Source organism: Saccostrea echinata, unplaced genomic scaffold (assembly GCF_033153115.1).
Source record: "Saccostrea echinata isolate AGI-Se365-2 ecotype Australia unplaced genomic scaffold, CSIRO_AGI_Sech_v1 ptg000047l, whole genome shotgun sequence".
Classification (NCBI taxonomy): domain Eukaryota; kingdom Metazoa; phylum Mollusca; class Bivalvia; order Ostreida; family Ostreidae; genus Saccostrea; species Saccostrea echinata.
In genome coordinates, this window is record NW_026889796.1 from 3,559,564 (window position 1) to 3,577,494 (window position 17,931).

General features: G+C 32.1%; 1 protein-coding gene across 2 annotated transcripts; it reads left to right on the plus strand.

The window, feature by feature from the left end:
* Window positions 1–1,564: 1,564 nt before the first annotated feature.
* Window positions 1,565–7,315, plus strand: LOC133202474 (aquaporin-like). 2 transcript variants are annotated; one of them, XM_061338315.1, is made up of 4 exons: window positions 1,565–1,724; window positions 1,828–2,425; window positions 5,781–5,861; window positions 6,628–7,315. In XM_061338315.1, exons 2-4 carry the CDS (start codon window positions 1,832–1,834, stop codon window positions 6,808–6,810), a joined length of 858 nt encoding a protein of 285 aa, XP_061194299.1. In that variant the 5' UTR covers window positions 1,565–1,724; window positions 1,828–1,831; the 3' UTR covers window positions 6,811–7,315. The 2 variants fall into 2 exon arrangements, with proteins under 2 accessions (XP_061194299.1, XP_061194300.1); XM_061338316.1 differs by having other exon boundaries at window positions 1,565–1,699.
* The last annotated feature ends 10,616 nt before the right edge of the window (window positions 7,316–17,931 follow it).

Here is a 17,931-nt window from a genome sequence, read left to right on the forward strand (position 1 = left end):
GAAAGAATCTAGTTATAAACTGTGAATTAAAATGGAGAATTGCATGTTCATTTCGGTACTATTTATGGATCGAAGGGAAGGGGAACTTTATAAAAACACCGCGACAGGGGAGAAGGGAGATGGTCTGTCGAATTGTCAATTTAAGAAAATGCTCATTCGAGAACTTAAGATTTATATATTTTATGAAAATATTTGATTGATAGTTTGGGGTTTACATCTATAAGAATTCCCCTTATTTCTTGATCGATACAAATCGTCAAATTTGATTAATTTTAGATTTAGTTTGCACAGTGTGTAGCAATTTTACAAATTTACAGTTTTGACCAGATAATTTCTAGTGCAAAATATACAATAAATTTTGATATATTTTTTTTCTTAATTCCTATGAATTAACTTACCGTTGCAATTAATGAAAAGGTATGTAATAAAATAATTATGAAATTCGCGATAACGCGTATAAAAGACTCCCATGTTTCACAGATAACATTTTATTTTCTGGATTAGTTAAGCAAAACAAAAACTCAGTTTTTATTATTATTATCATTATTGTTATTATTTTTAAATCAGTGCCAAATTGTAGGTTCTGAAAAACATAATTAAGTGATCTAGAGAAGCGGAAACAAATTGCATGTACATGTACTTATATTTTGGTTCTAAAAAGTACCGTGGTAGTCTTATACGTTAAATGAACAATGTGGGACCAAATGTCTTTGTTGAGATTTAAAGACAACAATATGTCCTAGTTTTTGCTGAACTTTAAAGTTTGCTCTTATTTTGTATCTTAATTCATAAAAAAGGGACTCTACTGCGATAAGATTATTTAGGCCACGTTTGGCAACGAACAATGCATGACATTTGGGGTATTTACTGAGTTTAAGCAATACTTTATTTCAATAGTAAACAGAGAATTTCAACACGATATCGAAGATGTATTCTCTTTAACCATGAAGGGATTTAATGAAACAAATTTGATGTGAAAACATAGAAATAACAATCAGTCAAATCGGAAGGTTATTTCAGAAACTCGATATCAACGACAATATTGTCGAAACCGTACTTTTGTGTAAGGAAAATGTAGCGAAAGGGGGCACAGACCTGTCGGTTCTTCGACGTTAGCAGGCACAGAGTACAGAAAATCTTTTGGTTTGTAAAGCGTTCTTTCTACCTCTGTTTTGTAGCGGATTATTTTATGAATTAATTTATTCATAAAAATTGAAAGTTAATACATGTTCCTGCATAAATTCAATCCCTATATACGTACAAGAAAGGAGATATTCGGTCGACATTGATACTGCTTAAATACACTACATATGATTATGTTACAGTCTTTCATGGCTTAATTTAAGGGGATATTTATATACAGAAATGAATTCTTATATAACAGAAAAAAATTTCACTGGTTCATTTTATGCACCAGGTGTATCCTCCTTTCCTTCACTGAATAAGGATGATGACCAGCGATCGCGAAAAAGATAGAGAAGAGATTAGTATTAACTCAGCAGTTGGTTGTTCGTGACATTCAAAAGAATCGAGACATTAAATAAAATGGATACACAGAGTTGTTTATATTCTGTATCCACTTGTCATTCGTTTGCAAACTGAGAGGACAATTTACTGGATATAGATACCGCTTTTATGAAAACTAAGTCATTCATTTTCACCCAAATTGTTATCTGAGTCTTAGCCCTGTATATCTTAGGTTAGCCTAGATATAATTTCAAACAGTGAGTCTTTATAGAAAGATATTTGTTATCCTGAATGTTTGCAGGTAAAAGGTTGCTTAAAAGTAGAGCTGTTCAAAGTTTCAAACGTTTTTGTATCTTACAGTAAAATGTCCGAAGAAAAGAAGAAAGCCCTCCCGGAGAAGAAGAAAACTTTTTGGGAACGGGAACTTGACGATTTGAGGTCACTCGACCTTTTGAGAGCTTCCCTTGCTGAGTTCCTCGGGGTAATGTTTCTGGTTTTGTATGGAGTAGGTGCCGGGCTGTATCACGAAACTCTGGGAACAAAACCAAGCAGTGTCCATATTTCCATAGAAACAGGATTCTTCATCGCTGTTATAATAACGACCTTGAGCACCGTCAGTGGAGGTCATGTAAATCCCGCCATTAGTATAGGTTTCCTAGTAACAGGGGGAATAACTGTATGTAGATTCTTATTTTATATGTGTTTCCAAGTTCTTGGTGCTATTGCTGGGATGGGCATTATAACGTTGGTATCTCCTGTGGAAATGCAGCACGGAAGTTTTGGTGTGATACTGCCGGGTCCAAACGTCACGGACGTTCAAGCGTTTGTTTGTGAAACTTACATCACCTTCCTGTTAGATTTTGCCACTTTCTCCTTCCTGGATTCTGGAAGATCAGACATGACGGGCTCCGTCCCTTTCATTATCGGAATTCTTGTCGTTATAAACGTTTTCTCAACGGTGAGTTTCTATATGAATAACACGAATTTCTATTCTGGCAAATTGATTTGATTCATTTTAAATCATCTATCTTAATTTGTAAAATGTTGCATAAAAAGTAAACTTTATTTACGTATAAATAATTTTCCAAACATCTGCTTTCAGTTTTCAGCTTGGGGGGGGTGGGGGGTGGGGGTGGGGGGTGTTTTTTGTTTGTTTGTTGTTTAACGTCCCTCTCGAGAATTCTTCACTCACATGGAGACGCCACTACTTGCCGGTGGAGTCTGGAAATTAATACCTATTCTCGGCAATCACGGCCATTACGCAGGGATCTTTTGTCTGCCAACACCTTCTGCGACACGGGACCTCGGTTTATACGGTCTCATCCGAAGGACCAGTCTCCACGTCCCGCAGTAGATTCGAACCCGCGATATAAGGATCAACTCCTTACTCCGCGACTCGAGAGCAGACGCTCTAACCACTGCACCACGCGGGCGACGGGGGCTTTTTGTAATATTATTGTCGTTTCATGAAAACTTGTACCAGCTACTTATTTTTTACACAAAAGAATATGTAAAATGTTATGTCCTCAAACGTCAGAAGAGGGATAAATACACATATAAAAGGTACATTGTACATCATTCGGAGGCAATTAGAGCCTGTTTTATTATTAACGTATGAAAAGAAAAAAAATACAGATGATCGGATTTAGAACAATTTGTCTGTAGATTGATGCTATGATTAAGGACGGACAGTTGCTCTGGTCCCTCAGATTGTGTATATATACTAAAGTAGATATAAAACTTGTTGAAGTACAATGGTGAAAGACCGTGAAACTGTAGACATATACATGAATACCGTAACATCATGCTGATTTATTTTGTAGTATCCAAGTATTCAGGATTACCAACGAAAAAAGAAGTATTCTATGCTAAATATCCCGTCCCTCTCCCTTTATAATTTCAGTAGTACCAAAAACACTTCTGTTTAGACACCCTCTAACCTTGAAGAAATAAACAAGATGATGGGAAAACAGACTACATCAAGCATTATATCAGATTTCTACTACGCAACTGTATTTGAAATTCAAGGGCTAAAATATTTCAGTTCGAGTTGATTTGCTCTTTTTCACCAAGTAAATATAATCTCATATTCAAGAAGTAAATAAACACTTCTGAACAGAACTTGATGGCAGATAAAATGTCCCGAGCATCATTGTGTTACCTTATACCTCGAAGATATACAGATACCATATAGCAAATACATGAGAATTTATTTCAGAATTTGATACTTTAATAACCTAAAAGCACTTAGAAGAAATGATTGACAAGTAGAACCTCCCTCGACAATTAAGTAAAATAGTACACGACACAAAGTATTCATGGATTTTACGTCATGCCACCATACACCGTCTAAAAAATAGTTGTTCTATTTCGAAACACAGATTCAAATCACTGTGCAATCTTAAGGTCATAATTATGCAACGTACATGTACTTTACAATGTACCTTTCCCAGTGATATTTTCTCCAAGATACTCTTAATTTTACATATAATATTTTCAAAGTTTCTTTGACAAAAAATCAGGATACATTACCAGGAGTTTTAAACAGAAATTAAATTGATGGAAATCTTGTTTTTCTTTTTTTTTAAAAAAAAAAAAAAAAGAAGAAGAAGAAGAAATTAAGAAATATATTGTTTTAGCTGGCCTTTTCTCAAAATTTGATTCAGAGAAGGTGTATATGTACAACATTACCAGACATCGTAAAATTGCACAAAGGTCCTTAAGTTTTGTAACTCTTAAGTTATACATGGAATAAGAAAATAGAGTTCAGAATTTCATGTATGTTGCTTATCTCTTCAAATTAATATAATCAATGAAATTTAACGCATATCACATTTTTTAGTGATAAATGAAAAAATGGCCATTGGATATGGTCACTGCATTTATTCCATATGAGTCAACGTTATATTTCATGACCATAGGCTGACCAATGTCTGGTAAATATAATATGGTTATATAACCATATATATATATATATATATATATATATATATATATATATATATATATATATATATATATATATATATATATATATATATATATATATATATATATATATATATAATCTTTAGCAATAAACAAACTTGTAAAATAAGAGTTTTTCTTTCAGAAGTTCTGTTTTTCACTGTTTTGTTAATTCCATTTTAATCTATATGTACCAATAAACACGCTAACAGTAATCCATACGTATTGAACTCCAAGTATAGGCCTATTTGCACATAATTTAACCTTCGTTGTTATAGTGACACAAATACTTTAATTCTCAAAAGGAAATGGCTTTAAAATACATAGGTCTTAACCTTTATTTAGGTCATCTTATTGATCGAACAATCGAGAAGGTCTGATAAAATACTTTTACGAGTGTGCATTGATCTTTTCGAGTTTAAAATCGTCAAGAATAATTATAACACCTTTTCCCTAAGCAATCAAATCAAATCTTGCAGACAAATTTTATTAAGGACATATTTTCTAGAGGACTAGATAAGTAAACGCATTGAGTCAATTTTAGACAAAAAACTGTGTCACAGTTTTGAAATTATATTCATTTGGCTTTTCACTATGATATGGGTAAATCCAGCCTGGTGGTCCGACTCCACAGTTTCATCATTCTGGCGTTATAAATCAAATAAATTGACACATATTTTAAATTATAAGCTGGAAATGACTGTTGAGCCTCTATAAGAAAGGTCGACCTCTGGCGTACTTACATTGTTAATAGAAGTATAAATCAGCCTTTTATGTTCGATTTTCTTAAAATTCTTTAAATTTATCCCGTCAACATTTTTTTGTTCGACCCCCCCCCCCTTTCCGAAAATATCCTGGATTGCTTAAATTTTAATTTAAATAAAAATACTTAAGGGTGCAAATCTATATAAGTTCAACAATAATATCATTGATATAAATTAAACACATCAAATTTTCAAATAAAAAGTAGACTTTAAAAGCAGACAATGCATTTCGCTTAAAATTGCATGTATGCATGTATAACCGAGTCCCATGGTTTTCGAGGGGTAAAATATTTTCAATTTTACCCTCAACTACATGCAATATTTATTATATTATATTGAATGTTAAATATACCAATATATGTATGTATTAATAGTGAACAATAAATAATTCGCAGTCTATTTTTTGGAATGTCACCCGTTGTCAAGCAATGTTGACTGCTGCTACGTTCTATATATCACAGAGGTTCAGATTCAACTAATCTACATGAGAGTATTATATAATTATGTTATTATATATTTGTATATAATTGACTTGGTATTAAGGATACAAAACAAAATGATTACATTTCTTTGTAATTTTAGTGGAATCTATCAGGTGGATGCATGAACCCTGCGAGAAACTTCGGTCCAATGGTTATCAATGCAGCATATGATAAAGCATGGGTATGTAAAAAAAAAAATTCCTTCAATTTTTTGTTTTGCATTGATTTCCAAAATCTTAATTTCAAAATATATTTTGAATTTTTTTTTTTTTTTTTTTTTTGTTATCTAAATTATTTAATAGGGAGATCATTGTACGACTTTTCTGTAATGGGTAAAAGTACATTAAGTACCTTAAAACACGGAATTTCTTTATCTCCCATTGCTTATGTCTCTTGTCATTTCTATAAATGGCAATTCAAATCCAGAAATGTATTACATACAGTTGAACTTCGGTATCTCGAACACTGTTATCTCAAATACCATGGATATTTTACCATCGATATCTAGAATCCTCGGATATCTCGAAGATTTTTATCGGTCCCCATCGAGTTCGAGATAACGAGGTTTGACTGTAAATGATAGTGACCTTCAAATTTGCTGCTCTGGCTAGCTGTGTTTATTCAGTTGTGCTGAATTACTACTTACATGACGAATTGAATAACACGATTTTGTTATGAAATTATACTAAAACAATCACGAATTGTACAATTTAGGGGCATTATGTTTTGAAATATACTGTTTGAGAATAAGGGCTGTTTTTATTGGATCATTTAAAGAAAGATAATGACTACAGACTGTGTATGTCGCAAACAAATAAGATGATTGTGAATAACGAGTCCTAAACTTCTTTTGATACATGTGATAAACAAAGTGGGAATGATGTTAAGTTGCAGAAATTATATGCCTTATTTGAAACTTTAGTTTGATTGGCATCTCTCATCTACAGGTATACTGGGCTGGACCAATGATAGGGGGCGCACTGGGTGCTTTCATATATGACCGAGTTTTCTCTACAAGAGTTTGCAAAAATATTTTGCATGGGTGCAACAGCCAGGAAAGAAAAGACTTAGATATTTCCAAAGAAATTCGTGTCAACGAGGCTTTCACAATCGAGAACTCAAAATTATGATCCATGTTCAAAACAGGGTTGGCGTTTATCAGACTAGTATGATCCTGGATTTTGGAACAATGTCAAATCCAGCTTCATGAATGTGAATAATGTAATATTTGTATGATATTCAACAACATACCTCTATATATTTCGTTTGCATAAGATATCCTTGAAAGAATGTGAAAACTGATGCCCCATATGGCAGTTTATGGCCAAATGAAAATCTTTCAGATCTTGGTCAAATTTTAGGGTCATGAAGTCAAAAATGTTTGTAATCAAAGAAAGGTCAAGTCGAAAGGCATGTACAGGTGGAATATGAAAACCCTAGAACCAACCATTCAGAAGTTACAATATAAGGCCACATGAAATATGAAAACCCTAGAACCAACCAGTCATAAGTTACAATGTATGGCAAAGGTTAAAGTCTTTCAAAAGTAGATCAAACTCCAAGGTCAAGGTCATGAGGTAAGAGGCGTTGGTACATATAGAAAGATCTTGTCTCAAGAAATATGCCTCAGATTACGGTGCATAAAAAAAGTACTTGGGTGTGTGTGTGTGTGTGGGGGGGGGGGGGGGGGGTCGGAAAGTATTCGAATTCAGTTCATGAATTATGAAAATCCGTGGCATCCACGATATGGAACCTCAGGGTAAACGAAAATTTACTCGTTTAAGTTCACTTATTAAATATATCTTTTTAAACTTAATGCTTTGTTTCTTTTATCATTATTATTATTATTATTTCCATATTTAAGAAATGAATTGTATAATACATATGAAATAAAAAAACCCTTTGTATAATCCTCACATTTGTTCTTGTGATATACAGGAATGTACATGTAAACGACACAGTATTAAGAGAATTGTTTTATTATATCATATTTTCCCATATCAAATTCATCAGGTACTTTTTATATCATTAAGCTTGTTCTTAATTTATTTTTTTTTTTTTACATAAATGCACTGTATGTAAGAGTATTCCTTATTATTTCAAATGTTGAAATAACTGTTTTCACCCGTAACTTTGCATACAAAAAACCTTTCCTGCAAGGTACTTTTTGCAATCGTCATTTGACATGTAACTTGTCTCTGCTTAAAGAATAAAAGAGGTTATTTCTCTTTCTTCATGAATTCTCACTATAGGTGAACATTCAAAAACTCCCAGATCTATCTGGTTTAAATTCACAATCTGTTTGCCAACTTAAGATCACCCATGAAAGCCTTAATTTATTTTTTACATAAGTGATGTGTCCCGTTCGTAATCCAAAAACATATGTATCTCAAAAATCATGTTCCTACCAGTCTCTAATATGTTAGAGAAACCCATATGTAAAGAAGCTTGAATTTTCACAAAACAGTTGCCTGTCACATGATTTTGATCCAAATTCACATATAATAAGTCGGGGGTCACTGTGGTTGTTTATATCAATGCCATGAATCAAAAGATGTTCTGATAATTTATAAAAATGATAGAATTTATTATAGTGATGTGCACTTTTTGTATCATCATCAAGGTCCACGGCCATCAAATACATACACAATATATGATGAGAATTCTCGTATATTTCATTTAAGCAAATCTGCTTGTATTATATTATTTACTTATATTTTAGATTTTACCTCTGCATGCAGATTTGCTCCTAAGTTCAGAAAAAAATTACAGGGCAAAAGTAAACCTCCTGCATCAACGTGCATTTGTTGCCATATAAACGCAACAACTAATGTACTCAGCAATATTCTATTAAATTAAAAGTAGTACTCTACTGATATACAGATGAATATGTTATGTCTTAGAGATAATCCGTTTTTATATTTAGAAGTCGGCTGAAGTGAACAACTCCGTTTCACAAGATTATAGAAAGTATGGACATGAACGACAATGCTCTGTTTACATGGTGAAATAGGAATAGATTGAAGAGAAGATAATATTGAATATTTTAGAATAACTAATTCATAAAAGGAGTTTAAGGATAATGACATTCACCTATTACATAAAAATCTTTCTATAGTATTATTTCGTTTTAAATGTTTCGTCATTCGTTGACCAAGTGTTGGTTTAAAATATACAAGCATATATATACTTTTTAAACAATCACTGCTGTGAATTTATAGAGGAGAAAAAAAAGTCTGGTTTTAAAACAAAGGCAACCTAAGAACGAGACGTCTTAAACTTATTAGATCTCTGTATTCTTAATGGTTTTTTTGTCAGTTGCTTACAATCACAAATCACACTTCTTCTTTTATTTTTTTTTTTACTTTGAAACAATTAGAATGGATCTTTTGAATAAAGACTAAGGAAGAAAAAATGAATAAAAACTATCCCCCACGATGCGGTCACAAAGTTTAACCCATGTATAAAGGGGTTCAGGAAACGACTGATGAAAATGTTGGAATTACGTACAACATTATGAAGTATTTAGACTTACAAAAATATATTCACAACCCTTCCTATGGTTGCATACAGTAAACAGGAGAACATTTGTGGTGGAATCATAAGAGATCAAAATTAAATGAAAACAGATTGATCGATGTGTACTACCAAATTTGCAAGTGCTATTAATACCAGTGAAACGTTCTTAATTAGTTATGATACGTAAGCAATTGATCAAAGGCTCCATTAAAAGTGTCGGGTTCTAATACGTTTTTAAAAGTCATTCTGGTTGTTAGGATGCCATTGTTTTATTACAATTCTCAAAAACTGGAACATTTTGCAAAAAAAAGATACAAAACCAAACAGTTCTTCTTTAAAGTGTCGGTTCTTAGTAATTATAAGCTTGGTTAATTTAGGTCAGATTTTGAAACTTCAGTATCATTGTGTTTAAATGCAAAAAAAAAAAAATCCTTAAAAGAAAGGATTATTGCGTTTAAACGCAAAAATTCTTGCGTTTAATCGCAAAATTATTGCGTTTAAACGCAAAAGATTGCGTTTAATCGCAATCCTTTGCGATTAAACGCAATTCGCAGCTATATTAAGGCTTCCCGAAGCTTTAAAATCCGTTCAAAACATAATATGTCATTGCGAGGTCGGTTTTGATTTTAATTTATAAGTATTGAACTTTAGTACTTCCAATTTATATAAAGGGTTTCCTCGGCTATATATGAGCATATTTGTTATGATATCACATGACTTTGTTGATCACGTGACGGTCATTTATAATTTTTTGAAGTGTTTCATATAAATCGCTTCGGCGCAGCTGATTAACACAATAATTATTAACATTTTGTTATATAAATAAACTCATCGTATCCTTGTATATCCGAAATGTGCTCGGGAAAAGTCATAGTATTACTTGGGTACAAAATATTTCCGGAGAAATTCAACTTACCTACAAATTTGAGGGTATTTTCCACACAATATCGTAATCTGTATTAAAACAAAGCCAACACACATTTTTCCAAGCAAGATTCAGTTAGAGAACAACCTCTTCTTACAGATTTCCACAAAAATTCTCAGATTAATAGTCATTAATCACCTGCGCCAGACTCTTTTATACACACAAAATAAAATCTACCTCCAACTAAGGGTATAAAACAGAGTACATTTCAAAAGTATATTTTTCATAAGCATTTTGAACATGATGAATTTCAATCAAGGGTAGGTAAGCGGTGTATTTTTAAAATATTCGGACATATAAGACTTAAAAACCTTTAACGACCCGTGAATTTTGCAATAGCTATCTAACATTTTACATGCAGTTTGAAATAAAGTGTAAAGTTCATGAAACTCTCCCCGTCATAACACCTCAAGTTTGCAGTGTTTTGCGTTTAATCGCGATGATTATTGCCTTTTAACGCAATAAAAATATTTCTTCCTCTGCACTGGCCTCAACGGGCTTCCGTAAAAAGTACATTATATAGGCCTGGGTGAAAGAACTGCGAACGATAGCATTGTTCTCCCGCCTACTTCCAAGTCAATTTTCAAAAGTTAACACATTTGAATGATTTTTCATATTTATATAGATATCTATATGAATTTTCATAAAACATTCCTTCTTTGGGAAAACAAAGAGAGACAGCTCTATAATTTGGGTAAAACTTGTGTTTTTCACTATAGAAATCAACGGAAAGCGCAAAATATTTTTGAAACATCTTTCCCCCCGTGAAACAAAAATTCCTTTTTACAGGTAATATGGACTGTCATTTCACAAATTCATACCAAAGCTTTTTGTGTTTCACGGGGGGGGGGGGGGGGGAGGGGGGATATGTTTACAGACAAAACACTACAAAAATGCTTATTTTTTCACCAATTTCAAAGGGTTTTACAACTAAAACATTGCATTTTATTAATAATATATGTTTAATTTTATATGCGTAGGACACAAGAAAAGATTTAAGGAACATTTATTCATATCCAAGAATATTTTAAAATGTGTTGATGCTTTAAAGCCCGATTTCAATGGAAAATATCGTCTACCCCCCCCCCTTATTTTAAGAGCTGGAATTAGGGGTAATTAACTATTTATCACTGGCATTAAAATTATCAGTCAATTAACATTGAACTGTTCTTTACATTCAAGAAATATTTTACGATCAAATTGACATTAGTATTGAATTAAATGGATGTAAAATGTAGGCGGGAATCGAGAGTTAGCGTGCGTAGTTCTTTTTCTGGTGTGAAGAAAAAATATTGGTGCATGGGGATTTGCATTTGTGATTAAAGAAAATGATTCTGTAGTTTCTATTAGCATTTCCTGGAGGATATGGATTTTTTGGTCAATTTATTTTACGAAAAACAGGGAAAATTAAATCCGCAAAAACAGCCGATTTCACAGTTTATCATTTTTTTTAAGTTTTTCCCTCTTGGTCAGACCAATTTTTTTTTAGAACTTCGTTTTAAGAATGAAAAAGGTGAAGATAACAAATGGTTATTAATTTAGAAAAAAAATACAAACAATGCAAATTTGTGAACATAGCGTTAAAACACAGACCACCGGACGTTCCAGAGGTGGGACCAAGTGTTTAGAATGAGTAAGCGTAAGTAAAATGGTAAAATAACTTTTTTATACTCATTTAAACACCTGGTCCCACCTCTGGAACTTACGGTGGTCTGTGTTTTAACGCTATGTTCACAAATTTTCATTGTTTGTATTTTTTTCTAGGAAGAAAGAAAAGCACGTATACTTAGATTTCCTGCAATATAATTGGTTGGCGAGTAAGCATAGTCTTAAAATGAGGAATACAAGTCATGTATAATGCTAAGAGTTCAGAAACGTTTTAAACAATTTATAAGTAGGATTGTCTACGAGTAACAGCCTTTTCGAGTATACGTAGAGAGGTTCGTGTAATGAATACTAAAATCAGTACTCGAGTAATTGGAACAAACTAAAATAAAATTATACAAGGATACTTCATTGATATATTTATTTGTTAAGCACATTCTACTTTCATAATTTAAGTCATCGTACTGTTATATCAATTATTTTTAGGCAGGGGCACGCCATGATTGGAATTCACAGTTCAAATTAATTCAGTATATTATAACATGTATTCTTTTATTAGTTAGCAGCAAAAAAGGTTTCCACCTTCTGAAGTCTAGAAATATTATAAACGAACAGGCAATTCTAAATCTATAAAATACCAAAGATAGTATGAAGCTGACTTCATTTACTGACTAACATCTAGTATGTAAAATCAGGAATAGTGATCTATCAAAGTAAAATCGAAGGAAAAGCTTTCCAAGCTGTCAAATTTTTCTTCGCGGATCAAAAAAAAAATTGTCAAGCCAACCTATCTGCAGGTGATAGAATAATTGACATGATGCAGTGTAGTTATAATAGATTATATACTGATCGATTCCTGCACATTGAAATGTTGAATACATTTTACCTTTGATTTGATTATCATTCTAAAGTTACATTAACAATAAATCATAATTGTATGTTTATTACAATTATGTGTACTAATATTTATAAATAAATCAATAATTTATCTTCTTTTCACTCTATGATTTAATGAATGTCAGCAATTTAAAAGATTCTAAATTACGCACAACCATAAGAACCGTATTTGATCGTGAATATTAATAATTACTGAGTACTTGAGTACTCGATAGATAAGGCAGATTTGTTACTAAACTTTGATCAGTTTATTAACCACCCTTTTTATAATCAAATAATGCTATTTTATAATTGCTTCATACCTAAACTCACTTGCAATTACTGTTGTCCCGCCATCAAAGTTTATCTTGATTTGATGTGAGAAAATGAAATATGGAGATAACGAAGTATTCAAGCTCAGAATCCATTAAAACAATAAAAATCGGGAGCAGAGCAAACACAGACCTCCAAAACATCAGAGATGGAATCAAGTGCCATGGAGGAGTGAGCATCCCCTGCCGACCGGTTACACCCGCCGTGTGCTCCTTGTTATGAACAGGAAATAACGGGAAAATCCGTTCAGTGTGTAAATAATGGCTTAACAATTAGTGTGAAAAACGTCAGTCATGATCAGCATATGACTTAATGATAGATTTTATTTGCATAGAATATACGAAATGATGACTTTAAACGAGCTCGAGACTGTTTATATTCTTGTGTCATCAACTTGTTTGTCAGTAACTTACATCGTTTTAGACATTGTTCGTACGTAGAGCATACTCTTACGTATCGAATAATCAACTTGGAGACATAAATATCAACAGTCTCGTTTGAAGTCAACATTTCGCAAGTTCTATGGTTAATATAATGACCTTGTCAGCAAATACAATCTATCATTAAACCGAATGCTGACTGACGTTTTTCATACTAATTGTTAGGCCATTATTTACACACTTAATTGCCTACGGATGTTTCTGTTTGTCAGATCATTACAAGGCACATATGGCGGGTGTGACCGGTTGACAGGGGTTGCTTACTCCTCCATGGTACCTGATCCCACCTCTGATGTTTTTAGAAGTCTGTGTTTACTCTGCTCCCGATACGTATTGTTTCAATGGACTTTTGAGATTGATAACTGTTCGTTATCTCCATATTGCATTTAAAGAGTTTGTGGTTCATGGGAACTTGACTTTGTGGTTGAAGAAGAATAATCACACTGTAGTTTGAAATTTTAACATTGCCTAGAGGACATGGATTAGTGAAACAAAAACAATGTAAATTGAACCCAACGAAAATAAAAGGTATCAGATTACTATAGTATATCATTTCGTAAACTTTGGAAGATGCTGGTTTCTCTTTGGTCAGGCCAATTTCTCTAGATTTTCTGTAAGGAATCTTGGGGAAGAAGAGTCTTATTGGCTCCACCAATGGAGTACTTACACTATTATAAGTATAAAAAATTAATTAATTAACTACTTAAGAAAGTTTCATTTGTGTAAAATTCTTATCTTTACTTATAGTCAATGTTAAATAAGTTTTATCAAATATGATTCGGAAGCTGCCCATTTTTTTAAAGAAACGAATTGATTAGTTGAAAATATACACCAGAGGAAAATATTAATTTAAAAACACACATCACAAACTCATCATCAAATAATTGCGCAAGAAGAATTAAGATGTCAAATACACACATATATATATATACAATATATGTATATAATGTAATTGTATATATATTCTTTAAAGATTTTTTTAAAAATAATCAAGGAAAATGCACGACTGTAAAGGACAATGCGTGATCCATATCAAATTAATATCATTCGTAATCACTTAGTTCTATATAACCAATGTATGTATTTATACTAGTATAACAATTGTTATTACTTTTTAAAAAAAAAAACAACTTCTTTTGACTTATTTTAAAATGCATGATCCATATTAAAGGTGCTTGGGCACAGATTTGAAGTTAATATTTACTCAAATTTTCTGTATAATTTCATGACTTATATGTTGCTATAGCATTTCATACGAAAATTTGATAAAAATCTTATTTTATCTGGAAGTTATTGAAACTTCGAATTTCTGGACGCGTTTGATATACACATCCTTGCACTTTCACAAATTTTAACGTTATCCTTATTACTTTAGAAAAGTAGAAATGTTTGTGTTTATTAATGAAAAATATTAAAACTATAAAGCAGAAATTTCAGAGTAGAAATGTAGAAAGCAAAATCCTCTCACCAGTATTGTCAGTCCATGCTCAGTGGTGTGTGCAGAGTTTAACAATTGAACACACCCGGTGAAACGTAAACATTAACAACAACAGAGCTCGTGCCCTGTTTACAAAAACAGTTTATGTTTCACGGGTGTATTCAATTTGTTGAACTCTGTACATAACTACACAACACTGAGCACGGGCTGACAATACTTAAGTGAGTGGGTTTTGCTTTCGCACATTTTTACTCTGAATTTTCTGGATTATAGATGTAATATTATTCATTAATAAACAATAAAATTGCTACTTTTCTTAATTATTAAGGATTAAGGTCAAAATTGTGAAAGTGCAAGGATGTGTTAATCAAACGCCTCCCGAAATTCGTAGTTTCAATAATTTCCAGATTAAATAAGTTTTTAATTTTATTTTCATGTGAAATGCTATAGCAACATATAAATTGTGATATTATACAGAAAATTTGAGAAAATATAAACTTCAAATCTGTGTCTATGCACCTTTAAATTGGCATTCATAATCACTTACGTATTTCTATATAACAAGTGTTTATGTATTTATACTAGTTTAACAATTTTTATTAAAAATTTTAAAATAACCTTTCACTTATTTCTAGTAATGAATAAAAATATGCACGAAAAATTATTAATATGATTAACATTGAAAGAAGTATAAGTATTTTCAATATTCTATGAGAATATTAAAGCTTATATACGTGTATGCTTTCAATCAAAGTAAATGACTTAATGTCATCAGATTTGTCTATTACATGTAAAATAGGGCATTAAATGCTATTTTAATTAGCTAGCAATGATAAGAGACATTCCAAACAAACGATATTAGAAAATGATTTAATGCAATTATTATATGAAAATATTTGATAAGAGATATATTTAGAGCAACATGACATTTCATTAACTAACAGCTTACTAGTACTTTATCATTGAAAGAAATAATCAGTTTCAGAAATATGGAGTTTCAGAAGCTTTCTATCTTAAGCAAAAACAAGGGTTCAACTTCTTGTTGATGAACATGTCATTTGTTTCCCCCCCCCCAAAAAAAAAATCAGGTTATGTTAAAAAGAGGAACATCAATTTTCTTCTCTTTTTTTGTCGTCAAGGTAGCTCAGTCGGTAGAGCGCTCGCTCCGTGGTCGGAAGGTCGTGTGTTTGAATCTCGGCCGTGACTGACCTAAGTCGATAAAAGTAGGTAGCAACTGTTCATTCGCCAAGCGCTCGGCACTTTGAAGTGAAAGTTGCGGGTCTTAAAAATCGAGGCCCCGTCACGGTAGGCACTGGAACGATAAAGATCCATCGCTGCTCAATGACCCTGAGTGCCGAAGAATTTGAAGCCCTTCAACGGTATATGGTGACGTCTCTATATGAGTGAAAAATTCTCGAACGGGACGTAAAACAATCAATCAATCAATCATTCTTTCTAAAGTTGATCAAGAGAGGCCTTTTTCATTACAAAATCTATAATGTTTTGATAACATGAACATGATCTCTGATTTGAAATTTATCAAATATAATTGTCTTCATTTGCAAAATTAGGGAACATTTTTTTTATAAATTAAAGAACGGGTTCTTCAATGATAAAATATATTTATAACAAGTAAAATGTAACAAGAATAAGTATAGCCTTGCACAACATGAACCCAATCTCTATCTCTATAAAAAAAAAAACTACAAACAATATTAATACACATATGTCAACATTGCATAAAACACGGACACTCGGAAATTATAAAGTTGGGATCAATTGCCTAGGAGGACCAAGCTTCCCTATCATGATCAATGACAGCGTTTTTAATTTCTACTAAGCACTTTTTTATCATATGACTCGAAATACTGTAGTTCATCGACTCAAGTACTCGTCTAATATCTCGGTAATGAAGTTTACTGATTGAATATTTTTTTTTATTTTCTGTAAAAAGTAAAATTGTAAATCCTTTATATCAGCCGATTATACTCAGTATTTTCTGCAAGTAATATTATATAAACCTTTTCAAAGTCAATAAATTATAAAATAAATACAGCTCATTATTTGAAATTTTGAAAACAAGGTAATTTATACGGAAGCCCGTTGAGGCCAGTTCAGAGAAAGAAATATTTTTTATTGCGTTTAAACGCAATAATTACTGCGTTTAAACGCAAAACATTGCGTTTAATCGCAATAATTATTGCGTTTAAACGCAAAAGATTGCGATTAATCGCAATGTATATTGCGTTTAAACGCAAAACACTTTGCGTTTAAACGCAAAAGATTGCGATTAAACGCAATCTTTTGCGTTTAAACGCAATACTATTGCGATTAAACGCAATAATCTTTGCGTTTAAACGCAATAATCCTTCCTTATAAGGATTTGTTTTGCATTTAAACACAATGATACTGTAGTTTCAAAATCAAACATGACTTAGTCAAAGCTTATAATTACATGTGCTAGGACCCGACACTTCAACTTTAAGAAGATCCGATTTGTTCTGTGTCTTTTTGCAAAATTTTCCAGTTTTTGAAAATTGTAATAAAACAATGGCATCCTAACAACCTGAATGTCTTAAATGTATTAGAACTCAAAACTCTTAATGAAGTCTCTCTTCAATTGCTTACGTGTATCACAACTTATAGAAAAAGTTTCAGTGGTATTAATAGCATGTGTCAATTTGATACATGTAGTGCACATCGATCAATCTGTTTTCATTTGATTTTGATTTTGACCTCATATAAATCCATCACATATGTTCTTGTGTTTACTGTATGCAACCATAGGAAGGGTTATGAAGGTACATTGAAGTCTAAATACTTCATCATGTTGTACGTAATTCCAACATTTCCTCAGTCCTTTCCAAAAATCCCTTTATACATGATTTAAACTTGTGACTGCAACGAATGGGACAGTTTTTTTTAGCAGAACAACTGACCGAAACTTCATTAAAAATGTAGAGAATAAGCTTAAGACATGTCTCGTTCTTAGGATTCCTTTGTTTTTACAACCCGACATTTTTTTTCTCCTCTATAAATTCTTATTAGTAATTTACCTTTCAGAGAGTGTTTGCTCGGAGAAATCTGATTCTATAAAGACAACACACAATTTCCT